The sequence below is a fragment of the Arvicola amphibius genome, chromosome 4, assembly GCF_903992535.2.
Source record: "Arvicola amphibius chromosome 4, mArvAmp1.2, whole genome shotgun sequence".
NCBI lineage: Eukaryota > Metazoa > Chordata > Mammalia > Rodentia > Cricetidae > Arvicola > Arvicola amphibius.
The window spans coordinates 22,693,868-22,719,996 of record NC_052050.1 but is presented as its reverse complement, the minus strand read 5'-3'; the positions used below and the strand labels follow the sequence as shown (position 1 = coordinate 22,719,996).

Sequence of the window (26,129 nt, the reverse complement as noted above, 5' to 3'; positions counted from 1 at the left end):
GGAAGTGGCTTGCTCAAGGTCAGATAGCTTTCAGTTTCAGCTGGCCTCAGAGGACTGTGATTAGGAGAGACAAAGACCTGACAGCTGGGGCAGGAGTCAGTGCGTTTTCTTCCATATTACACCACCTCCTCTCTTCCCAGGTTTAGTAGGTGTGTGCGATGTGTGTGTGTCCCTGTGAGTGTGGGCGTGTAGCTGGGGGAAGGGAGTGTGTAGGATACCGCACGCTGAGGTTCTTTCTCTGCCGAGTCTTATTTTTATTCTTTTCTCTGAACTTCACACACACACACACACACACACACACACACACACACACACACACACACACACCCTTCTCGCTCTGAATCTTTTTCCTGGCGTTTTGAAAGAGGGATTCTCCCAGATTCCCACGGTCTAACCGTGGGCTGGAAGCGTCTCCTTTAAGAATTGCCCTTCCCTGGGTCTATTAAGGAGAGAGGGGCGGGTGTGAGCCTGAGAACCCGCCCCCGGCTAGTGATTGGCCCGTGGCAGGCAGGGGCGGACCTGCGAGAGGGGGCGCCTCCCTCCCACCCCAGCTCCGTACCCTCCGCCCCCCCAGTCTGGGGCTCCGGGTAAAGTTTCAGCCTCCGCACGTGACTCGCCATGGCCGCTGCCGTCGCCCCGCGCCCCTGAGCCGCGGCCCCCCGGACGGCTCCTCTCCGAGGTCCTCACACCCCTGACTCCCGGCAGCGCCGAGGCGCCGACTTGGGGCAGACGCAGTGCTCACAGACACCCAGACGGGTTGCATCCCCTCGCTTCGAGGTAACCTCTCCCCTGGGATCCTGGGGAGCCCTCGGCGCTCTCACGTATCGGGGCCCGGTGGCCTGCTTTGGATGGGAGTCGCGGGCGGGGACAGGGTGCCGGGCGATTTCCACGGGAACCCGGGGTTCCCTGGGCTTCCCAGCCTACCGCTGGCATGTCCGGGGTTGGGGAGCCCCGTCTGCGCTGCATCTTCGCGCGCGCAGCCTTGAGGCTTCTGCGGCTGTCTGCCGCGCGTGTCCCCAGAGCTCCAGCCGTGGAGGATCCACCCGCCAGGGACTCTCTCTCTTCAAAACCAAACCAAACAAAAAGACGTCTGAAAACCTGTTTGGGGAGAGATCAGATGCCCAACGGACTAGCCCCCTCCTACTCTCTCTCCTGTTACCTGAGCCGCCCTGTGGTTTGGGGAGAATCAGCCAGGGGCCCACCCCCCACCAGAGGGATCTGGCTGGGGGGGCGGGGCCGCTCAGCTGGTGTCTCGGTTGGAGTGTGGGGGAGCCGTCAGAATTGGGTGCGGGACCCAGTGCGGTTGGGTGAGATGCGCCTGTGTCTTATGTTACTTGGAGGTTGTGGAAGCCTTTCGGGGTGAGGGAAGGACAGAATAGACCGGCCGACCTTGCTTTGCCGAGGATGTCTGGGATCTAGTGCCACCCACGAGGCTTGGAAGCTGCTAGCCAGATGTGTGTATGTTGAGGGGTGGTTGGCAAATCAGTTTAACTGTGTCCCCTTTCCTCTCTGGGCACTGCCCTGCTGTCACACTGCTCGTGGGAAAGGGGGACAGATCCCCCAGTGTGCTAGGCTGGGGGTGGGGGCCACCTCATATGGAAATAATTTCAAAAACAACAACAAACTCAGTCTTGAGAAGTTTTTTGGATTTGTGTGTGTTTTTTTCACTGCCCATTCTTTCTTGGATAGGATGCCCAATGTATTGGCATGGAAGGGAGGGTACCCCCTGCTCCTACCTAGTGCCAGCTTCCGATTTTGCACCCAGATTGCTACCTGCTGCCTGTGTGCACATGTGTGTGTGCTCTCCAACAGAATTTTTCCTCTGCCCTTTGCTCTTTTTTTTTTTTTTTTTTTTAACCAGCTTCCAGTCCCGCTCCTGATCACCCTACCAGCATGGGGACTCAGGAGTGCCAGACGTTTTCTGCAGCTGAACGCTTCCCAAGGCACAGTTTTGGGGGGGAGGAATTTTGGGGGACCTAGTAAGGATTCCTAGGTCCTGCTAGAAAATTAGGGTTCAGGTCCCCAAACTCCTCCAACTTCTACAGGGCTTTGTGTGAAGACATAGCTGGGGAAGACCCTAGGTTGGAGTGGGGGTGGCCTGGAGCCTTGGGGCCTCCTCTGGGAGGGGTGGAAATGGGTCTGGGGGCGGGAACAAGAAGAGGTTTTGGCAGTAGATGCATGGTTCTTCCTTGTGAGGAAAGGGGATGTGGAGTCACAGAATTTGTAGCTGTGAAAGATGGCACACAGGGAGGGGCTGGCACATCAGTACTGCCTGGGAGTCTGGTCCATGAAGCAGAGAGGTCAATAGGGTCAGACTCAAGTAGGCCCTTGGGAGCCTACAATGGTGGATTTGCAGGCACTTGGAGGGTGTGAGCCTGCAGTGTGTGCAGAAGGCCTTCACTGCAGGGGTTCCTCAGATCTAGTGGCAGACACTGGGCTGGGAATTAGCTTTGTCCTGCCACAGCCTTGAATCTCCCGTCTCTGTAGTCTGACCCTAAGTGCACCTGCTGGCACCCTGGAATACCTCCTAGTTCACCTCCTACTCCTAACCATGTGGCAGCCTGGCAGGAAGCTAGCTGTAGGCAGCCTGATCACCCCTGTGCCTCCCCCGATGGGCACAGTCACCCACACATGCCATGACGTTGTTCCTGCCAGCCTGTCTAGTGTGGGGGTGAGAACACTGAATGGCCTTCAGGTCTGTTTGGGGGACACAGACAGACTCACATGAACTGCTTTTCCATTAACTGGTTGGTCTCTGAAGCTAGCTCCGCCTTCTGGGATCTTTCTCACCAGGTCACTCTAGTTCAGACTCTGAGGTTGTAGGTAGATTGTCCTCAGAACCGTGTGACATGAAATAAACTTTAATACCCAGATCCCTGTCCCCTGGGATACCTCAGCAGGGCACCTTTTCTCCGTTGGAGGAGAAAGGAGTTGAGCCCAGCCTGCAATGGGGTCTTCTGGGGAGCCCTGCCTAGGATTTAGGGTGATGGACATGGAGGAAGGTAATCCTACCCCTTGACGAATAAGCACAATCATCCACTCCCAGCACCCCACACCCCTGTCTGGTGGCGGTGGTTTTAGGAGTGTGGGAAGCTGGCAGAGCCTCTGGCGAGATGACCAAGGTTGTCATGACTTACTGAGTCTTGAGAAAGAAGTGTAGCCAGTGATACCCCCAGCTCTCAAGGCTTTGGCTCCGCATCCTAGCTGACGCCTGTTGTCTTTCCTCCTGTTTCCCTCTCCACCCTCCTGCTGCTGTCTGGAGCCCACACGGTTTCTGTGGGATGTGGGGGCAGGGCAGCTCTGGATCTCCTTGTGTGTCCAGGAGGTGTCCTGGGAATTGGCAGGATTAGTTGAGGGTGTCTGGGTATCCCTACAGGGTGGGCGGCGTGCGGGGACCTGGCCCAGAGTGTGAGAACGTGTCAGCGTTGGTGTGTGTGTCCCTAGTCTGGTTTGGGTGTGGGTGTCTCTTCGTCTGGATCTTGTCTGGATCTTGCCTCCCTCTCTGGTCCTAACCCCCACTCCCCACTTACCCTCCCCCCCAAGCCAGGACCGCCTGCCTGCTCTCCCCTCACTGCAACTGGAACCTCCCTTGCCTGTTCCAGGAATTTGGTAAGGAGGAGGAAGAGGCAGGCAAGCAGACAGACCTCCCACACTCTGGTCCGCCCGCTGGCCTGGCATCATAGGGAAAATGAAATAGGTGCTGCCGTAGGTTTTGCCCGGCTACACTGGTCCCTCCATCACACAGGGGCTGCCTCCTGCAGAGGTCCTTCGTTGGCCCTGAGATACCTCCTTCCGTTTAGCATCCTGCCCCCAAAGCCCCCTGCTGGACCTCCAGGCTCCACACTCAGTCCCAGTAGCTGGTGGGGGATTAAGCTGCTGCCAGCCTGGCCAGCACCTGTTGCCAACTCCAGCCTTGTAACCGGAGCCGACCAGTGAGGGGCTGCAAAATGACAGGTGGAATTTCTCCAGCCAGCCCCCAGCCTCTTCTAGATTGGCCTTTCCTTTCTGATGGGAACTAGCAAAGCCCATCCCCCCCCCACCGTTGCAAGTGTCAGTCACCCTCATCTGAGCCTTGATGCTCCTATCCTGCCCAAGGACCCTGTTACCCCATCATCGGATGCTGTAGAGTAGACAAGAGTAGGCAGTCTTCCTTCAAGTTCTTAGAGCTCTCCTGCCTTGACAGGGCAGTGTGTGTGTGTGTGTGTGTGTGTGTGTGTGTGTGTGTGTGTGCATGTGCGGGTGCGTGTATGTGCACGCGCGCTTGTGCGCATGGGGGGGCGATGGGGTGGTTCTCTTAATGTTTTAATTGCATAAAAAATTGGGAGCTCAGCTCTCGGCCGGTGGGGAGTCTGGGGCTGGCTGGCCGCCCGGTTTGAGCTAAATATAGCCTGGGACATCTGCAGAGAAGGGGAGGGGAGTGGAGGGAGGTTCCATTCTCCTCACCTCAGCCAAGGTGCCCTCGTCTGGGCGGGCACCTTGGAACAGGGAGCGGGGATTCCTCAGCACAAAAGGCAGGGGAGAAGTGATAAGGGCTGGGTCTTTGGGAATTTGCCTACTTGGAGGCCACCGGAAAAACCAGAGTGAACCTGGAGGCTCAGGATAGGACCCAGGTGGAGTACGTGGGGTACTGGGTTAGGTCCTCTGGCCCTGGCTCCCTCTTCCTCAAAGCTGCCTAAGGTCAGGCAGCCTCAGTGTGTCACGGTGACCTCCTCGCTGTGTGCCCACGAGTACACACCTATTGGGTAGCCCCTCCCGGCCTCTTCCCCTGGAGCAGCTGTCCCTTGGGCTCTACTGCAGGTCCCCAGCCCTCCTGTCCCTTGCCCCACAGCAAAACCTTCAGCCCAGGAATCGAGACTTGAGAAGGGGAAGCTGTGGCATGGAGTTCTCTGATCTCCAGTCACGGCAGGAAGTGGAGGGGGGGGGGATGAGGGAGGGTAACCTTGAGTGGCAGGTGGAGGAGGGCACTGTGAGCCCTGTATGAACTGACCGTGCACAGAGTGGTGGGGAGTGGCCACCCTCCTAGCGGACCCCTCTTCTCTCCAGCTCTAGGAAGGGGAATGTTGGGGGACGACAGCTGATTCCCCAAGGGCTGCAAACTCTCCTGTCTGCACCCCCTAACAGTGAAGGGGGAAAAAGTCTTCCTGTCACGTGCTCATCACTTCCTGTCCCACTGTGGTTCCTGGGATGTTTGTTGTTGGTTGCCATGGTGATGGCCGCCGTAGGCACTACCCCTGGTTTTTGTGGGGAGGGACCTGCTCCTCCCCTCAAGGCCCACAATTGGGAGGGGGGTGCTTGAGAGGCCTGTCTAGGGGGCCCTTTCAAGCTGAGTCTGTGTGTGGTCTCTGACGACTCAGGTCCCTTAGGGCCCTCAGACTTCTGTCTGTGGGTAGGAGTCACAGCCACCTACTCAGACTGTGTTGGGAAGACTGACTTTGTGGCCATGACTGTGTGAGACTGATTTAGTGGCCGCATCCCCTCAGTCTGGGTCCTTCTGCCTCTTCAGACATCACTTCATAGACCCTACCTTCCTCTCTCCTCTCCTTCCTTCCTCCCTGGAGAGTTTGTGGCTTCTTGGGATCCACGCTGGAATATACAGGACTCTGGGGCACTGGGTCCCTGATGTTTTATGGGTGGGGAGACTGTAAGTGGCTCTGCAGCCAGCTGGCTCTCCCACACATGGCCACACCAGCTTCTCTCAACTTCAGCAAGCTCTGTTCTTGAAGGGAAGGCCCAAGAATTCAGTGACCAGATTTTCCCACCTAATGTGGCACTTCTCTGCTTGGCTAGGCATGGAGAAGGGAAGAGGTTCCCCCTGGTTCTTGCTGGACTAAGGGGCTCCCTGTGGAGTAGGAAGTTCCTGGGGGGTCCTAGGGTGTGGGGTTGTGGGGCAGGGCCCAGTCTGACTCAGGCCTGGTCTGGGGTCAGAGCCAAAAGGATATCCTGAGGTAGTGGGGGGGTGTTCCTGGCTTCCCTGCAGCTTGGGTCCCCAGGGAGGGATGACGGGAGGGGACTGGTAGCTTCTAGCTCTATTGGCAGTGTGCCCTAGGATTCAGAGTGCAGCAGGCTGGGGTTGGGGCTGAGCTGAGGCATGAGTGGGGACTGATGTAGCCCATCTCTACTTGGGACTGCTCGGTTTGCTTCTCTGATCATCCCCCCCTACACACACACACACACACACACACACACACACACACACCACACACCTTCCCCTAATTATGAGTGAATTGTGCTTCCTGCATGGTGGAGAGGGGGTGGAGAGGGGGCAGCTGCCAGGGTGAGGGTGGGGAAAGCCCCATGCCAGGCTGGGTATGCACATAGGTGGTTTCCAAGCTGGGGGGTCCCCTTTGTGCCCGTTTGGTCCCCCATAGGTAGAGTTGCTGTTGTACTGTCCACGTACTCCTGTGGTCTGGCTGTGGCCAGAGCAGGCTCATTTCTTCCTCTTCCTGTTTTCTTCCTTCCCCATGGGTTGGCCCCCTCTTCCTGTAGGCCTGGGCTGCCCCCTGCCCTTTCACCTACTATCTGCTTCCATGGAAGACCCAGTAACAGCCCTGGTTCTGGATGGGCCCCTCAGCCACCCTGGGCGTGGGAAGTCCTAAATGACTGTGTCCCTCAGGCCCTCTGGCGTATGGTCTCTGATGTATCGGGAAGAGCCCCCACTCTTTTTCTCTTGGGGCCCAACTTGCCCTGGCCTCATGGTCTCCGATTGATCCTCATGCTTGCAAGTCGTTCACAGCTGATACATGGCATCTGGGAGCTGGGGAGGAGGTTTGGTTTCGTGGAGTATAAATTGGAGATGGATGAGAACCATTCTCGTGGGACGAGGCTCCGTGTCTGAATGTGGGCAGCGTTGGCATCCAGCAGCAAGATTCTGTGTTCTTACCTCATTGACCCCCTAGAGAGGACACGCTCTGGGGCAGGTGGCCTGCCAGGCCTCGCTGAAGAGACACATGCTGCCAGTGTGCAAGGCTGGTGGGGAAGAACATGCCTTCCGCCTGGCCCTGCCTTTGGTAGTCTTTCCCCTTAGCGAGGCTGAGTGGGCCTGTGAGGAGGACCAGGGCTGTTAGTGGGAGGACCCTTGGAGAAAAAAGGGTAGTGCTCTCTACTGCTTCCCAGCCTGGTCGGTCTGCAGATGAAGCCGCATGGGGGAGGGGAGAGGTTGTGGCTTTGTGTGTACAAGGATTTTTCCTGGAGAGCTTATAAATAGCCCGAGCCCACTGTTCTGGTTTGAAATCGGTCCTGTCCTGCCCTGCCCCTGCCTGGCCAGCTCAACTAACTCCAGGAGGTGTTAGGGGTCCGGGGGGTAGGGCTCCCCTGTCTTGCCAAGGCTGGAGGCCCTCCCACCCAAGTTGAGTTTGAGCTCTGTGTCTCATTTGCATATGATTCATTAACTGTCTAGAATGTTTAGGAAACCCCCATCTCCCCTTGTTTTAAGCTCCCCAGTCTTAGCCCCTTCAGAGGAAACTGCTTGGGGCTGAGGGTGTAACTTGGTTGGTGAAGTGCTTGTCTGGCGTGCAGGAAGCCCTGGGTTCTGTCCCCAGCACCACGTAAACCTGTCACTGCAGCGTTGGTGCCCGCCTACCCCGGGAGGGTTAGGGAAGTGGAGGCTGGAGGGTCATCCACTAAAGGCTATCAGCTAGTTTGAGGCCAGCTTGGGCGGCAGGCTCTGTCTCAAAGCGTACAGATAAAACGGAACTGCTTGACTTCTGTCCCTGGGGACCCCTCGTTTTGAAGGAGCATAGGGTGGAGAGAATGCTTGAAGACGGGAGGCCTGGGAGGTGGCCTCGCTGGGTTTGGGGGCCCTCTAAGATCTCTCTCCCCAGGACACGGGAGGAAATGGTCTATTTCTCTTCCCTCCCCAAATCCAAAGATTTCCCTTTTTCGGTTTGTGAAATGCAAGAAGGGAATTTGGGAAAGGGTTGTGGTCAGGCCTCTGCCCACACCCCAGATATCCCTCTCCCCCGCAATCTTCCCCTCCGTCTGGGAGGAAGCAGATCCAGAAAAATGGGTAGTGTTCCCTGCTAGCCCTGTCCATAGATGCTGGCCCTGTCCACAGATGCTGGTCCTGTCCACAGATGCTGGCCCTGTCCACAGATGCTGGCCCTGTCCACAGATGCTGGCCCTGTCCACAGATGATGCTGGCCCTGTCCATAGATGCTGGCCCTGTCCACAGATGCTGGCCCTGGTTGGGACAAGGCCAGGGAGAGGAGGCAAAGAGCCCAGGGACCCCAGGTGATGGTGAGGGATGGGAGAAGCGGGAGACCTAAGTGCCTTCTCTGTGCCAGGCTGTGCTAGGTGCTTTCCAGGACCTCGTTCATCAAGGGAGACAGTTCACAGGCAAGCAAACGTACTCAGAGAGGTTAAGCTACTTGCCTAAGGTCACCCAGAGTGGCAGAGCTGAGATTGGACTCTTCAGACCTCTGGGTTGGTTTTGTTTCCCCCATCTTCTTGGCTGCCGCAGCTCTCACCTTTCCCCCGCCTAAAATGTGTGGCTTTGGAGTGATGTGTATGGTGTGTGTGTGTGTGTGTGTGTGTGTGGTTAACAACTGATCGTGATACCTTTTAGGGATTAGGTATTAAAGAGCCCAGTAAGAAAGGGTGCATGGCTGGTGGCAGCACCCTTGCCTCTTCTTTTTCTGCTGGGCTCATGGATTGGAGGGACAGGTCTGTGGTTTTCTCTCTCAGGCAGGGCGCCTATGAACAGTTGAGGTTGCTGGCAGAGGGTAGGGGTTACATGTGGGTTGCTTGTTTTCCCTCTTTGGTACTGGTTTAAATTCTCTGGCCAGGGCGCAGGCATCTCTGTGAGGGTCATGGCTCCCAAAGGACCTTGCTCCACCCCCTCATCATCTTTGCCCGTGCCTATCCCTGTTCCCTGGTCAGCCTGGCCCTTGGCCCATTTCTGTGACCTTTGTCCCACCCTCACTGGAGAGCCCTCCCTCTCCCCCAGGGAGCTGAAGAACGTTGCCTGTTGCCTTGAAGTGTGTAGGCCCAGCTGGGTTAGGATACTAGCGGTTCTGAGGCCTTCCAGACTCTCCCCAGAGTTGTGTGTTTGGGGCAGGCCAGTGACTCGAAGTCTGACAGTTTTAACCTCCTCAGGGGGAGACTTGAGGCATTCATTCTAAGGTAGATACCGTTAGTCTGTGTGGGCAAAGCTGCATTCTAGAATATAAAAGACTGGGCTTCAAAAGTCGGAGCCAGGTGTCACCCACCCCCACAAGCAAGGTCAGAATGCCTTTAGTTTGAAGTGAGCTTTCTGGCTTCAGTCATGGGTCTGGTGGCCTCTCTTTGGTCAGCTGTCTCCTAGGCCTACCTATCGGTAGGTAAGCCTCTGTGTAGACATGAATCCTCCTGAGGGCTGGGGGATCCTGGTACCATGCCGTTTCGGGACTGGCCCACAGGGAGGACCTCGGAGCATCTCCTAAGCTAGACTGTGCACCCTGAGAGACTGTAAGGCGACAGTTGTGTGTCTTCTGGGAGTGTATGCGGGAGCCCATGCGCATAAGTTCTGGACTGCACTCATTGTGTAGTTGGGGCCAGGTGTGGAGAGATGCTCCCTCCAGGCTGCCTCTGCTTCTATGCTGCCTACCCACAGGCGAGGGCAGCAGGCTTGCTCTCGCCCACCCAGGTGTTTTCTGTAGGCTCGCATGGGTGACTTTCCGCAAGTGTGTGGCATGTCCATAGGGGGTCCAAGTGCAGACACCTGTCCTCCTTAGCGTGGCTCTTGCAGCCCGTGTTCCTCTTGTATGGGATCCCGTAGGAGATGAGGGACAGAGCAGCTGCTAGCCCTGTAGGTGGAGTCCCCATTTTTCTCTGATACCAGTCATCTGTCTGTGAAGGGAAGGAGGCACCTCATTCAGGAGTGAGGCCCACCCAGTGGTTGGTGTGATGAGTCACTAACAAACACAGTGCGGATTTCACTCCAGCGGAGCTGTTGCTTCTGTGGCCACTACCTGCCCCCTCTCTCTCTGTCTTCCTCAGTTAACAGAAGACACAGGCTGGGACAGTCGGCAGAGGACACAGTGACCTTGGCAAGAACCCCCCCATTCTCATCCTGGTCCCCAGGCAAATGCTGGTTATATATGCATCCTCCAGTCTCCAGGTTTAGGCCTGGAGCCTGGAGCTTGGAACCCGGTATGTCCTGAGTGTGGGGAGTAGGGATGGAGGGGGAATGTTGGAAAGGTTGGAAAGGGATGATTCTTTTTTGTTGTTGTTTGGTTTTTCAAGACAGGCGCGCTCTCTCTCTGTGTAACAGCTCTGACTGTCTTGGGATTCGCTTCATTGACCAGGCCTGCCTCGAACTCACAGAGACCCGCCTTCCTCTGCCTTCTGAGTGCTGAGATTAAAGGTGTGCGCCACCACCACCCAGCTGACAATTCTTATTTTTAGGTCTCTGTAGCTCTATTTTTTTTCTTTTAAAGAGGTTTACTGTGATAGTAACTCACTTGCCACAAAATGCACCCATTAAAAGCATACAGTTTAAGCCCCGCGTGGGTGGCGTACACCTGTAATCTCAGCCCTCTGGAGGTTCAGACAGACAGATTGCAAGTTCAGTGCCAGCCTGAGTGATTTAGTGAGACCTTTTCAGAAAGACAAAGAGTTGCAACTCTGCACAGTTGCATAGCTCTCGCCTGTGTATAGAGTCACGCAGCTACCGCCACCGCCGCCGCCGCCACCACGGACGTTAAAACGTTTTCACCACCCCTGAAAGTTCCCATACCCACTAGCAACTACTTCTCCTTTCCCTGACATTCACACCCTAGTTCCTAGTAACCACAAATGTATGCACACAGATCTGCTCCTGCTGGACATTCTTAGAAGTCGAATCATACAACATAGCATCTTGGGCAACTGTATTGTTCTCAGGGCTTGGCCATGTTTGTATGTCAGTTCTTTGTTCTCTTTTTTTTTTTGGCACAGAAATACTCTAGCGCGTTGGGTGTCCACCATTTTAGACCTCTGGGTTGGTTTCACTGCTCACTTGGGATCTGTGATCCTGATCTGAGCGTGCACACACCAACCTTGTTGCGCATGGCTTCCATTGTCTTATTTCTTGGGTAGATACCCAGGAACGGACTTGCATGTACGCAAATGCCATGTTTAAGGTTTTGTTTTGTCCTTTTTTTTTTTTTTTTTGAGACAGGGTTTCTCTGTAGCTTTGGAGCCTGTCCTGGAACTCACAGAGATCCACCTGCCTCTGCCTCCCGAGTGCTGGGATTAAAGGCATGTGCCACCAAGCCTGACCGAGTGTTTTTTCTCAATAACTCTCTGTCATAGTTTTTGAGATAGTGTCTCTGAGTGAACCTGGAGCTCACTGCTTCAGTGAGGCTGGCTGGCCAGCAGACGTCAGGCATCCTTCTGGCTCTGCTTCTCCAGCTCCCAGGTTACAGGTGTATGACACTCTGCCTGGCTTTTTGCTGGGTATCTAAAATCAGGTCCTCATGCATGTATAGCAAAACATTTACCAACAGAGCCAAATCGCTGGGCCCTGTTAGCTGGTCACAGCCATCCTAGTGTGTAGACATTTAGGACTATTCTTGAATCAGTACATGACAGGGGGACAGACGGAAGTAAGACCTGGTTTTGTTTGGCTGTGATTGTTTTTGTGTCTCTTCTATCATATGTATATATGATACATTTATGTGCGTATATATTTGCAACACATGTCGCTATACAGGTGTATAGATTTGTATATAATCTACACTCAGAAAGACTCGAAGAGTCCTTAGCTCTGTTTCTCCCTAGCTGGCTGTGTATTGGAATGTGTAGGTCCCAGCTGTGTCTCTACCCCAAGGTGTTGTCTGTGTCTACCCTCTGGCCTCAGCTCTTCATATAGGGTGTGGATGGATCTGTGTACACACTGGCGAGGGTAGCATCTGGTCTTGCATGTCCTGTCCACTTACTCCCTCATCCCCTGGGTGTCGTTTTCCTGACTTAGGGCTTCCCGGGGCCACCTGTACTGCTCGGTATTGGGAATGTTGCCTAGGAGACCTGGAGATCCGGTCCCCTGCGTGGATATGGATTTGGGCCTCCTTCTCCTCAAGGGAGGGATGTACTGATCTGGGATGCTGGGCCTTAGGTTTAGGGGGGAAGTGGTGTGAGAGCCCTCCCTTCCCCACTTAGGAGTCATTTTTCTGAGAAGTGCCAGTGCTTTAGGGAAGCGGCTTCTCCCCCCTCCCTGCCAGCGCCTTCTCTGTATCTTGACCTCAGGTAACCCACACTGGGGGAAGGAGAGCCAGCTGCTTGCCTCAGCTGCACTGATCTTTGGGGTGGCACTGTGTGGACCCTTTCCCAAGCATTCTGGGTGAGAAGCCCTCCCATACTCTGGGCCCTGTCCCCATAATCCCAGCCTGGCTGTGCTATCCTGCCACCCCCCAGCAGTGTCTGGGCCCTGGTCCTAGGCTGGCCCTGCCAGCCAGGAATGGTGCCAGGTGTCTGCTCAGCTGGGTGCCACAGGAAAATCTCTGGCTGCCCAGGTTGGGGAGCGCCGTGGGGAATCCCATGCGCCTGCTCAGTACCCACTTACCTGCCTTTCCTCTTTCTGCAGCACCGCAGGACATGCCACCCCCCAGCCGCCTAGCTGGGGCCCTTCTGGGAGTGGCATCCTTTTTGACACCCTGAAGACCAGCTCTGGACCTTCCTACAGAAGTGTCTGCTCACAGAACTGCTTAACCAAAGGACCGACTCTTGGGACATCCCCCAGTCCACCTGGCCCCTGGCTAGGGAGGGGGCTCCAGAAGGCTGAAATTAACTCACTCCCTTTGGACTGCAACTCCAGGGACAGAACGGGGTGGGGGTGGGCTGACCACCCAAACCCCCTCTGGGCCCAGGCCCCATGCCCGGAGGAGGAGAGACTGCGTGAAGCATATCACAGCTGCCTGCCAGACTGTTTGCCTGCCGTTCTGACTGTGACCGCTTGGCATGGCCAGCAATAGCAGTTCCTGCCCAACACCTGGGGGCGGGCACCTCAATGGGTACCCGGTGCCCCCCTACGCCTTCTTCTTCCCCCCTATGTTGGGTGGACTCTCCCCTCCAGGCGCCCTCAGCAGTCTCCAGCACCAGCTTCCAGTTAGTGGATACAGCACACCGTCCCCAGCCAGTAAGTCTAGGTGGGGAGGCTTGGGGGAGGGAGTGTGGAGGGGGGCAGGCCCCAGGATTGGGGTTCCTGGACAAGTCTGTTCCACTGGAGGCACAGTGAGTGACAAGGTCTTTTCTAGACTAGGGGGACATGGTGTGTATGGGTGCGGGGTTGGGGGGGGGCTTGATGATGCTCCCACTGCTCTTAGCTTGTTTGATGTTGGGGGTGGTAGAGAAAAGATGAAACCATTTGGTTCCTTCCTACTGTTGTTGTCCCCCTTTGTCCCTTGTGTCCCTGGTGCTATGCTATTGAGGGCCTTATAAATAGCTCTGAGGAGGAATGGATGCAGAGGCTGAGGTGGATAAACAAACCTCTCAGCGTTCATTCGTTTTGGGGGGGGGAATGACAGCTCTACACTGTGAGAGTGAAACCCACCTCCACCCCACCCTCTTCCAGTACTCTGAGGGGAAGGGCTTCAAGAGACAGCCCAGGGCAGCCCAGCACAGCTGGAGCCCATGCAACACCCCAGCCTCCCCCAACTCCCCTGCCCCAGAAGGACAGGGAGGGACTCCGTGGGGGCTTTCTGCCTGGACTCTGACCTTGGACACATGCACAGACTTGGCAGGTCCTGTGTTTTCTGCCTCTACCCTCTCCCATGAGGGTCACAAGTTGGCTGGGCGAGGGTCTCAGTACCCTTCCCTAGCTGGCCAAGCCAGGTAGTGGGAGGTGGCAGTGGCTATAGCCAGCTGGCAAAGTCCAGGCTTGGGGCCTGCCAGGCCGCTTACAGTAACTCTGGCCCCCAGGGCCCTGCTGGGCTCCAGGCCAGAGCCTAGGAGGAGGGAGCTGGGCCTGGCCTGGGGCAGGAGGGGGTGGGAAGCAGCAGAGCAGGCCATGGCTGGCTGGCTGGCTGGCTGGCTGGTCAGCTGCTGACCTGAGAAACGTGTCCCACCTCTCCTGGTTGGCAGGGACCAAGCACCCTGCCTGGCACCCACTGCCCCTCCCACAGCCATTGGCAAGTTGCCTGGCACCACTGCCCTGTGTGCCTAGCTGGGCTGGGTCAGTGCCCCCTTCTTGGTGTGGGGGTAGCACTCTCTCCCTGGAGCCAGGGAGTCTCTTTGTCCCTGGGGCAGGCTCTGGCTGGGCGCCTCACTGCCCACAACTGGCTGTCTGCCCACAGCCACCACTGCTTCCTGGATCGCCGCCTCTGGCTCCTGGCTTTGTCGCAGCCCCCTCCCTTCCAGGCCCCACCAGCCTTCAGGAAGAGATAGGCTATGCCCACGTTCCTTTTCCTCTCCAATCCCTTGTGCAGTGGGGCTATGGAGCAGACAGGTACTACCTCATTCCTCATCCCCCCTCCCCCAACAACTCCTCAAGCCTTTACCTTTGATTTCTACCTCTTCTCCCCACCTTACGTAGGGGAGTCCAAGAACCCCATTCTGTTCTGGTTTTCTAGTCTGTGCTGCTGATGGGGAGACCAGAGTGTTGGGGATTGGGCAAATGCACCTATGTAAAAATAATCCCGGTAGCCTGGAGGCGGTGGTGCAAACCTTTCATCCCAGCCCTCTGGAGGCAGAGGCAGGTGGATCTCTGAGTTCAAGGCCAGCTTGGTCTGTAGAGCAAGTTCCAGGCTAGCTAGGACTACACAGAGATACCCTGTCTCAAAAAACCCAAAACAGATGCTCTCTGCATTTAAAGGGAAGGGAATGAGAGCTCATACCACCAGCAGCTGGGAGAATTATACTTCCTTCCAGGGTGGAATTTTTAAAAAGCAAAGGAGTTAGGGGTCCTGCAAGCTGGTACTAGTGACCCGCTTTTCCTTTTCCATGTGCTGGTAACAAGGGGCTGGACAGACAGACTCCTTGGAGGGGCTGCAAAGGGATTTGGGATCTGACCCCTGTGAGAGATAAAGTAAATTCTCTGCCTTCCTCTGAGTGTTGCAAACACCTTCCTCTTTCTTAGAGGTGGGTGGGGAGAGCCCCCACCCTGGTAACCTACTTCCAGGGTGGGGTGCCCATATACCGGGCAAATGGCAGCCTTCTTTGGCTTTCTCCACCCAGGTTAGGCAATGCCCTTTTCCTGCCCCCTCCTCTGTGGGCTTGTGGGTTTCCCACCCCTCCCCCTCTCTAGTAAACAACAACATCTCTTCCTCCCTACTCCCCAGCCTCTGAGCACCTTCTAGGAGGGGGTGGACAGAGGCCTGGCCTTGGGTCTGAGACAGCCAGGCATCCCAACCCCCTCCTGCTGTGCACTGGGTGCCTGGAAGCAGCTCAAAATGTTATATTATAGCTTTAGCCTCTCCTGGTACTAGCACAGGGGTCAGGCAGTTCCTGGAGGCGGGAAGCGGCGGCCTTTCCTTCCAGCATGAAGCGGTGATGTCCCCGGTGACCTCCCAGGCTCCCAGCTCCAGTCCCACAATCACATAGCTGTCTAGATGGCCTCCCCTACCTGGCCCTCTTGCAAGGTTGCACCTTAGGTGTCTTGCATGAACTCTGCAGAGAACAGGTGACCTGTGGGAGGACCAAAGGCCTCTCCAGGTCACTGTGGGAAGGCTAGGTGTTGTCCTGCTGCTAGTCTCCCAGGGAACCAGGGTGGAGGCCACAGAGATAGCACTAGACTCCTGTCCCTTTGTTGGTTGGTCCCTGAGGCCTGGTGTGTTTACTGTGGGAGGTCAGGGTTGTGTGGTTTGGGGGATGTTGGGGTCAAGGCTGAGTATGTTGAGAAGGAGGATTAATGGCTTGTGCATACTGCCTGAGAGTGTTCTAGAATTCAATGTGTTTGAAGAGAATCAAATCCTGAGCTGAAGAGGTTGAATGTCAGCCTATATGTTCCCTGGGACTGTGTGTTGGGGGGGGGGGGCATGATTTAGGGCAGAGGTGTCCTGGTTTAAGGGCCTAAGGGGGCGTGACTTTCCTTCAGCTTGTGTTTGGGAAAGGGAGCAGTATCTCTGATGTTCTTATTCTTGTGTTTCCCTGCCTGAGGACAACTAAGACAATTGTCATCTTAGGCACCCTTCGAATTCCCTGGGCTTCACTTAGATAGTGATCTCTTTGGCATGTTTCGTCCTCTGTACCACAGGGACATTACCAGATTCCTACGAGGGCCAGGTTAGGCTAGCATATCCGGGGAGCACACTTAGTGTGTGCTGGGCTTGTGACCCCGTAGAACGGGAGGCATCTACCGTGGGTCGGGACTTTATCTGTACCTTAAAAATCTTCTAGACCGTTCCAGTAGAGGCACCTTGCACTCGTTGACAAAGGAGGATAGAAGATGCCAGGTGGGGCTGGAGAGATGGCTCAGTGGTTAAGAGCACTGACTGCTCTTCCAGAGGTCCTGAGTTCAATTCTCAGCAATCACATGGTGGCTCACAACCATCCATGGAGGTATCAGATTCCTCCTGGTGCACATGAAGACGGAGCGCTCGCATACACAAATAAAGAAGTCATAAAAAAAGATGGGCGTTTACAATACAGTAGAACTACCCTGAAGACTGTTTCCCACCATCCAGACAGGCAGCTTTAGAGGGAGACTGTGGGGGGACATTTTGGGGCGTGGGAAGAGTTTTGGGGCCCTAGTGCCATTGTTCAATCTTGTCCAGGTTGCTGAAGACCCCGCCTCTGACTTCTCCCAGTAGGGGGCGCAGGGAAGGCCACTTCCATTCCTGCCTTCTCCTGTGTTTTGGATTTAGGGACTGGAGAGGAAGATAAGAGGCCCAGGGAAAATCTCCATCCTGCCCTGGAAGCTGTGGATACAATCTGTACACACCCCCACCCAACCCCACTCTGCCCTCTTGCAGTCCAGCAAGAACATGAGTTTGCAGAACACAGCGGCGGCCGCCTCCTCCCATCCCGGGACAGATTCTGAAGGAACAGAGTGTAAAAGCCATAGTTCCTATTCAGGTTTTGTTGCAGTTTGAGAGGTGGGGGGAGGGGGATGGGGGGCAGGGAAGATAGAAGCAATCAATAGAAGAATTGGGACAGGAACCTGAGAGGCGGCTACAGATTTTCCTTCCACGTGTTGGCTGGATACTTGTCTAGATACGGCGCTGTTGTCCTCCCTCCTCCTCCCTGTCTTCTCAGTGCCCAGGCCTCGGAAGGAGGGGGTGGTGAGCTCTTCTCCGCATCCCCCGTTCTGCTCTTTCCCCCTTCTCTCCACTCTTTCCAGTACAGTAAGAACCACAGCCTCAGGGACAGGGTGCTGCATAGCTATGCCTTTCTTGGGGTCCAAAGTGCAGTCAGTCAAAAGTCCTTTCACACAGGGTTTTCATTGAAAGTGGAGCACCTCACTCTTTATCTCCCGGGAGGGAAATGTACAGGCTGTCTTAGGGTAGGATCCCAGCATGGATTGGGAGAGGGAACCCAGGGAAGGAAGCCTGTCTTCCTCTCTTCCTCTTAGGCCAGTCATGGCCTCAGGCATTGTATCCACCTCTTGCCAAGTAGTGTGTGCCATGGGGGCTGTGCCAGTGCAGCCCAGGGCTGCCTTTGGATGTATGTTTGGGACTGTAGCATCTTCATGTTGTATGTGTTGGGGAGGGGACAATAGAATCAGTCAGTAAAAAGACGAAATGAGAACCTTTTCCAAATAATTAATGTTCGGACAGTGCCTTCTATAGTCAGGATAGTCTGGGGGGGGGGGGGCCCTTAGCCCTGGTAGCATTAGGAATCCAGGTCCTCCCCTGTACAGCTGAACCCCAAGCTGCTGAATATATCAGCCAGCTCAAAGGCTCATGCTGCTCCCCTACTTGCTCGCAGACAGAAGTCTTTCTAATGAGCAACCTTGGGCAGGTCACTCAACCTTTCTCTGAATCTTTTTGCCCTTCCCATCTGCCTCTGGCAGGCTGCTTGCTGCGAGGCCACGGTGACCTGCTTGCTGGGTATGGCCTCCAATAGCTTCAAGTACCTTGAAGAGCAGTGAGCACAAGGGGTGGAGTGGAGCTGGGTATTGTCTCGGGTCCTGTATTAGGACCCGATGTCTGATCTGGCACCGGGCCTTATGCTCTCCTGTTCATCGTCCCCTCCAGATGAGGGAGGGCAGAGGAGGCAGCCCTTCTCGGCACAGGCCGGGGCTGGAGGTGGTGGTAGAGAAGATTCAGCCCACACCTGCCAAGGGCTTGCTCAGCACAAAGCCCCAGGGGGAGCTGGGGATGGGACCTGAGGCTGAGCAGCAATGAGGCCACAGCCTACAGGCAGCTGCCACCCAGCATCCCAGCCCCTGCTGCCAGCCAGGGCCTTCCCTCCCTCGCTCCTGCTCCTTTCACTGCCTCAGGACACTGTGTTCCTCCTTGACCTGCTTCTTGACCTCGTGGCTGCAAGAGCATCTCACCCCAGCTTTTCTGTCTGCTTTGGAAATTCTGTTCATCCTTCAAGGGGCATTTTTTTTTTTAAAGCTGGGGATCTTGAATGTGGCCACTTCTCAGAATCCATCTCAGATGTCCCCTCCTCATCACATCCTCCTCCCTCCTTTGAATGCCCATGGCGTGTTCTCTCTCTCTCTCTCTCTCTCTCTCTCTCTCTCTCTCTCTCAGATCACTCATCTCTCTACCATGAAGTTACTTCCCTCTGGTTCCTATATTGGGTGCCAGCTCTTTGGGAGATCTTTGAGTGATCATGAGGGACAGTGTCCGGTCCCTTAGCACCATGCAGCTGTGAGGAGAGTGTCTACCCATATCACTGTGCCAGGCGCTACATCAGTGAACAGAAAATATGGAGGGCATCCATGCCAACACCTCACACTGGCCTTGGACCCCAGCACTCCATTGGCAAGCCCCTGCCCTCTCTTGGGAGTCCGGCAGCCTTCTGCTCTGCAGCAGGTAGCCTCTCTGCCATCTCTGGAACCTTGGTGGTGCAGGTGCACATCCCAGCTGGGTGTGGTGGAGGGGCCGTAATCCCAGCACTTAACAGACTGAAATGGGAATGGGTGGAGTTACAGGCCAGCTCCCATTACATAGGGAGGCCTTGTATTCCCTATAAAAACCCTAAAACTGCATACCAGATACGACTTCCAGCTCCCCCACATCGATTCTGCTTTCCACATTTCTTGTGAGGACCAGGAAGGCGGCTGAGTGGGCAAAGGCACTTACCACCAAGCTTGACAATCTGTGATCCTGGGGACCCACATGGTGAAAGAAAGCCAATTTCTGAAAGTTCTCTCCCTCTCAGAAAGATATGACTTTATGTGTCTGGTTATTTTGTATTCATGCATGTCTGTCTACCATGTGTGTGCCTGGAACCTACAGAGGACAGGGATGGTTTTAGATCACCTACAACTGGAATTGGGAATCATTGTGAGCCACCATGTGGGTGCTGGGAATGGACCAGGGTCCTCTGGAAGAAGAGCCACTAATTTTAACTGCTGAGCCATCTTTCCTGTGTGCCTCCTCACATACACACACACACACACACACCACACACACACACACACACCTCTTTTTGGGTCACACTGTATATCCCTGGCTAGCCCTGGAATTTACAGAGATCCATCAGCTTCTACCTCCTATGTGCTGGGATTAAAGGTACACACCGCTATACCCCCCTGAAAGTTGTCTTCTGACACCCATATACACACTGTAGTATACACATACACACAATACACCCATACACACACTGTAGTACACACACACAGTACACCCATACACACACTGTAGTATACACACACAGTACACCCGTACACACACTGTAGTATACACACACAGTATACCCATACACACACTGTAGTATACACACAGTACACCCATACACACACTGTAGTATATACACACACAGTACACCCATACACACACTGTAGTATACACACACAGTACATCCATACACACTGTAGTATACACACAGTACACCCATACACACACTGTAGTATACACACACAGTACACCCATACACACTGTAGTATACACACACAGTACACCCATACACACACTGTAGTATACACACAGTACACCCATACACACACTGTAGTATATACACACACAGTACACCCATACACACACTGTAGTATACACACACAGTACATCCATACACACTGTAGTATACACACAGTACACCCATACACACACTGTAGTATACACACACAGTACACCCATACACACACTGTAGTATACACACACAGTACACCAATACACACACTGTAGTATACACACAGTACACCCATACACACACTGTAGTATACACACACAGTACACCAATACACACACTGTAGTATACACACACAGTACACCAATACACACTGTAGTATACACACACAGTACACCCATACACACACTGTAGTATATATACACACACAGTAAATGGGATCATATTTGGAGATACCTGTGAGCTGACCATCCTCTGTCTATTACCACTGCTACTTAGGCTAAGCCAACCTTGTCTGCTGTCTGGATTACCATAGTGACTTCTAACTACATGTTCTTTTTGTTTTTTAAATCTTGTTTGGATTTTCTGTGTAGTCCTGGCTATCCTGGCTCTGTAGACATGGCTGGCCTTGAACTCAGAGATCCACCTGCCTCTCCCTCCAGAGTGCTGGGATCAAAGGCGTGCACTACCATGGCTGACCTCTAATTGTACACTCTTGCTATCTTGTAACTCAGTCTTCATAACCTGGAAAGGTCTTTTTTTTCTTTTTTTTTTTCTTTTTTTTGGTTTTTCGAGACAGGGTTTCTCTGCAGCTTTAGAGCCTGTCCTGGAGCTAGCTCTTGTAGACCAGGCCGGTCTGGAACTCACAGAGATCCGCCTGCCTCTGCCTCCCGAGTGCTGGGATTAAAGGCGTGCGCCACCACCGCCCGGCAGAAAGGTCTTTTTACACTGCATGAATGCCTCTCATTTCCTTAGAGCCTTCCTAGGGCCTCCCTAGTCAGCTTCAGGCTTACCAGCCCATCTGGTCTGAGCTGGCCTTAGTCTAGTCTACTCTCCAGCCTGGTTCTGTGTACCCTCTCCTGTGGGATTTTATCATCCATCATTTCTGGTCCTTTCTTCAGACCATATGAACTCACCAGTATCTGTGGCCTTGGCACGGCCACCACCCTCACTTGCCCTCTTAGCTCCACTCTGGACTTAAGCCTTCTTTAGTCTCTGCCTCGAGTTCTTCCCTGACCCTTGAACTTAATTGCCCCTCAGGACACACTATGTTTGTGTCATAATGGCATTTATCGGTTTGCAGTGCGGATATATGAACATGTGTGATGATGTAATTGCACTTCATAAAGTCACCAGGACAGTCATATGGAATGCGCTCGGAAAATACAGTTTATTTTGAGTTGGCCTGGTTTGGTGGGGGCATGAGCTTTAGTGGCATAGTTCCTTCCCTCTTTCCTTTTGTGTTGGAGGACCAACCTTCTTTTGCTGAGACCTCCATTCATAAAGCCTCCCCTCTTCCCACAGTTAGGATTAGGGATTGAACCCAGGGCTTGGGGCATGCCACGCAAACATGCTGTCTCTGAGCTTACCCCTTCAGTGTTCTTTATATCTGACAGGGTCTCATGTATCTTAAGGCTGGCCTCAAACTCGCTACAAGTAGCGAAAGATGACCCTAGAACGTCTTTTAAGAGACAGGGTCTCACTGTGTAGCTCTGACTGTCCTGGAACTCCTCAGACTCAGAGATCTGCCTTCCTCCGCCTCCCAAGTGCAGAGATTACTGTTAGGGTTGCGGGTTGGGGTTATAGCTGCTCTTGCTTCTACCTGCCCAGTGTTGTGATTATAGCAAGTATGCAAATGTGCCTTCTCAGCTCGGCTACATGGCCAGCTGAGTTCTTTCATTTTTTTTTAACTCTTTAAAAATTTGAGATACCATTTCACTGTGTGGTTTTGCAGGATGTTGATCCACTCTGTAGGTAGCCCAGGCTGGCCTTGAATCTGTGACCCTCTTTCTTCTGTCTGTAGCTTGTACCTCCAGACCTGTCAGTATAGATTCTTGGCGTTGTAAGCATTAAACGGCGGCATACTTGAAGACCCTGGCTTTGAGCTGGAAGATAGCTCATTTATTAAAGTCCTTGCTGTGCAAGCAATGAGGACCTCTGGGTATCACGTGTGGACAAAACCTGGCTTCTAGGTTAACCTGTATATTCTTATCCCTTCTTTTAAGAGAGCAGGATCATAGGATACCCTAGTCTTCCCTGGGTATCCCTTCTTTCTAGGGCCTACCTAACCTTGGCATTTCTTCCACAGAAACAGACCTCCTAGGAAGGAAGTGGGCAGCTGGAAGGAACCAGTCTCTCCTTTTATCTGTCCTGGGCTGGCCCATCCCAGTTCCCCGGGCTGGGAGACACCCTGGGCGGAGCTTTGCTCGCCGGAAGCACGCAGAGTGTAGGAGGAGAGCTCCCCGCTAGTGTTTGTGCTAACAGCTCAGATCTGCCGCGTCGGATTCCGGCGGGCGAGCCGGCAGCCGGAGTCTCACATGATGTCACGGACAGTGACACAAGCTGGGTGTCTCATTCCGACACAGCGCCCAAGCGGCACAATGTCATACCCGGGATACCCAGCATGCCCAGCATTGGTGGTTCTAATGCTGCGCTACCTGCATCTGGGCTCTGTGCCCATTGCCCGCGTGTTCCGAGTTTGGTGCCGGACCGAGCGGAGAAAGGGGCCGGTGGGCGAGCCTCGAGGGCGGGTTGGCAAGCGGGTGATGTCACGGGCAGCGGTGGGTGGGTCACCAGGAGGTGAGGCGCCGCCAGGCGAGTTCAGCGAGAGTTCAGCCGCATTGCATTAGGCAAATGAAGCCGTGGCTGGGTGAGGGGTGTGTTTTTAGGGGGAGGACACCGGGACCACCCCACCTCCCCGCCTCAGCATCTCCTGGCCCGGGATTGACCAAAAGTACTAGGGAGGCTGAGGGCCGGAACTGGGATGGGGAGGATTCCCTCCACTCTTCCGTCCTGCCTCCTGGAGCACACCGCTCTGCATACCCAGCCTAGCCCTGTGATCGGCGCATTTCCCGCCTCTGCTTCCACTCTGAGGCTCTCCCACTCGCGGTCCACATGCTGCCTTCTGGCTCTCGCTTCATCTCGTTCTCCGCAGTCCGACCAGCAAGGAAAGGGTTAAGCCAGGGGCGGCGCCTGGCCAGGGCGGGGCGAGGGGCTGGGATCCCAGAGAGGGGGCGCGCGGGCTGGGGGGGGGGGGCGGCGGCGTGCACACCGGAGACCCAGCGATCGGCCCGCCGCCGGGCCGGCGGAGGCGGGGCCGCACGGGGTTCCCCCACCCGTACCCGGAATCTCAGCCGCGGAGAAGCCCGGGAGCTCTGGCCGGCAGAAGGAAGTGCTCGGTGACCCCCGTCTCCGCCCCGATCCCGCCCCAGGCCAGCGGACTTGGGGAACCGCTGGACTCTGCCTGGGACACCGGAGCCTCCAGTTCTCGGGCCGCCGGGCGTTCCCTGCGAGCGAGCGCCGAGGGACCTCCTCCCAACCCGCGGAACTTCCCGCTTTTCACCTGGGACCGGCGGAGCGACCTGCGGACTTAGGCGCGGGCAATTCTGGGCAGGGCGCCCCACCGCGGGGCCGCCCGTTGGGGCAAGGGGACTTGTCCCTTTGCCCCCCAGCCGCTTGGCGGGGATGGCGCCTCCGGCTGAGTGAGGGGAGCCGCGTGCAGGACTTCCCCTCCTGGACCTCTGGCCTTCGTGGGGCAAGATGTACGAGAGTGTGGAAGTCGGGGGACTCGCCCCCGCCCCTAACCCCTTCCTAGTGGTGGACTTCTATAACCAGAACCGGGCCTGTTTGCTCCCGGAGAAGGGGCTCCCTGCCCCGGGTCCCTACTCCACCCCGCTCCGGACTCCGCTTTGGAATGGCTCAAACCACTGTACGTACCGGCCTCCACAGTGCTACTGTAGGAGCTGGGGTGAGGGTGGCGGTGGGGACCTCTCTACCCCTCACTTTCTTTCCGTCTGTCTCGCTGTAACTCGGCCGTCCTAGCTGGACAGTTGCCCTCCACCCAGTGACCCTGGCGCGCTACCATGGTGTAGGGCTCAGTAACTTTGAGTATTCCTTCTCCCGGAGACATGAAATTCCAGCCTCTGGCCCCCCATTTACATCTTCTTGGTTAGGAACCCATAGTTCATCAGCCTGCTGGAGGGTTGGGTAAAGGTCCTGGCTGTGGGCTTGTCTGTTCTGAAGAGGAGGGGCCACCTCCCCAGATCCCACCCCCCCTCACCCGTCAAAGCCTAGGGAGACGTCTTTCTCTCCCGTGCACGGCAACTGATGCCCCCAGCCCCTCTTGACTCGCTGTGGCCGGTGGTAGGGGACTGCTCCCTGTCTTTGGTGTTGATAGTGGGGTGTGGCAGAAAGGGACTTCGCCAGACAGTTGCTGTCCTGGCTACCCCTTAAAATTTGAGAGGCAACTAGTCCATCTTGGGGGAAGGTCTGGCACTAGGCACCTGGCTGGTGGGGCGCACGTTTGTGCTGGGAACGGGAAAAGAAGCTGGTGTGAAGAATCCTCTTTAATTTTCATCCCGGTTGTTCTCTAGGAAATACTCGGCTTTTAAGGGCGGGGTGGAGGGGTTCTCTGGCAGTGAGAATGTGTCTCCACTACTCTTGGGTCCTTTTGTTACCCTGTCTAGGGAAATGGGGCCAGGCTTTGTGCTGTTAAGAGGGACGACCGCTGGGAACCTTGATGTCCTGGCAGCTGAGCACCCTCGCCAGTCTGGTTCAATTGGGTTCAGGCTCTGCCGTAAGGGGAGGTTCTTTTCCCACCCAGGACCTGTGCGCATGCCCCAGGGTGCACACCTGGGCATGTTTGTGCCCGGCTGTGAGGTAGTGTGTTTTAGACGGTGGGGAGCTAGTGCTAAGGTGTTGTTAGGTGGCTCAGGTTTCATCTCCCACTCTGCTGTGGGATCGGTTCTTCCCAGGAGGCTCCCCCACCTTCCCATACCTGCTGCCGCCTTTCTGCCTGCCAGGGAGCAACGGAAGATTGGGTCTCTTAAGGACTACGACAGGTTTTCTCAGCCCGTGGGTTGTGACCCCTTGGAGGGGGGGTTGAAGGGCCCTTTCACGGGGATCACATATCAGTTATCATTTACGTTATCGTTTACATTACGATTCATAACAGTTGCAAAATTACAATTATGAAGTAGCAGCGAAAATAACTTTATGGTTGGGGGTCAGCACGAGGAATTGTATTGAAGGGTTGTGAATTAGGGAGGGTGAGAACCACTGGCCTAGCATATTGGGGAAGGCTGGAGTAGAAAAGGATTTGCCCACCCACAACCCTTCTTGCATCGGAAGGGAGACCCGAGAAGGACAGCCCACCCCCGCCCTTTTGGAGATACCTCCTTGGGCCTTTCCTATTGTCCTGCCCCCTGACCTTTGCCTCCAAGGCAGATCAGCTGTTAGGTTTTAGAACAGGAGGGGTGGGTGATCACTGACTTTGGGAAAAAGAGGTGAGAAATAGCATCCTGACTTTCCTCTTATCCCAGCTCTGTAAGGAGTCACCCCTGGGGTCGGGATAATTGGGCTGCGCCCCAGGTTCTCTCTGACTGCCTTCTCCATTGCACTGGGGGAAGGTGGGACCTCAGCCCCTGGGGTCTCTTCCCCAAGTCCTCTCTCTAGGACAGCTGAGCTCTTCTTGGCCGGGAACTTGAGGGAGGAGGCAAGTAGAGAGGGCCCATACAGGGAGCTTCCCCCACCCTCCTTTCTCCAACCACTGAACTTGGGGAAGTGGAGACCTGTCTGCACACAGAACCTGCTGTGGGATAACGGTGGTGACCTGAGTAGAACAGTGTTGGCTATGTTCAGCCTTCACCCCTCATGGAGGCTGTTCTGGGGTACTTGGTAAGCTGTAGTCCTGGTGACCACTGGACCTCTGCTAGTGGAACCTGTGTCACCACCTTGGAAAGAGCCTTTTGGTGCATGGAGACTAGTGCCTGGAGTCACCTCTAGATGTCTTGGAGAATCCTACCGCCTGGCCTGTACCAGCGGAGGGAAGAGAGCAGGTTGGCTGTGGGTGGAGACCTGCTGGGTACGGCAAGGCCTTGGGGACTCCGCTTCCCTCCCACAGCCCCCATTTCAGTACACTAGAGGACAAGGGGTGCACAGGATGTGGCTCCCCATCTGTCCCCCACCAGTCTCTGCAGCTCACGCCTCCGCCTGCT

General features: G+C 55.2%; 1 protein-coding gene across 3 annotated transcripts in view; it reads left to right on the top strand.

Annotated features, from left to right (window-relative positions):
* The first annotated feature begins 562 nt into the window (after window positions 1-562).
* Window positions 563-26,129, top strand: part of Rara (retinoic acid receptor alpha) — a 36,886-nt gene continuing 11,319 nt past the window's right edge. The window contains exons 1-3 of one of the 3 annotated variants that reach the window (XM_038327038.2): window positions 563-777; window positions 9,976-10,128; window positions 12,542-13,093. In XM_038327038.2, the coding sequence (XP_038182966.1) occupies window positions 12,916-13,093 (178 nt within the window). In that variant the 5' untranslated portion in view covers window positions 563-777; window positions 9,976-10,128; window positions 12,542-12,915. Of the gene's footprint in view, window positions 778-9,975; window positions 10,129-12,541; window positions 13,094-23,191; window positions 23,843-26,129 lie in introns of those variants that run through there. The other 2 variants (XM_038327039.2, XM_038327040.2) reach the window with 2 other exon arrangements.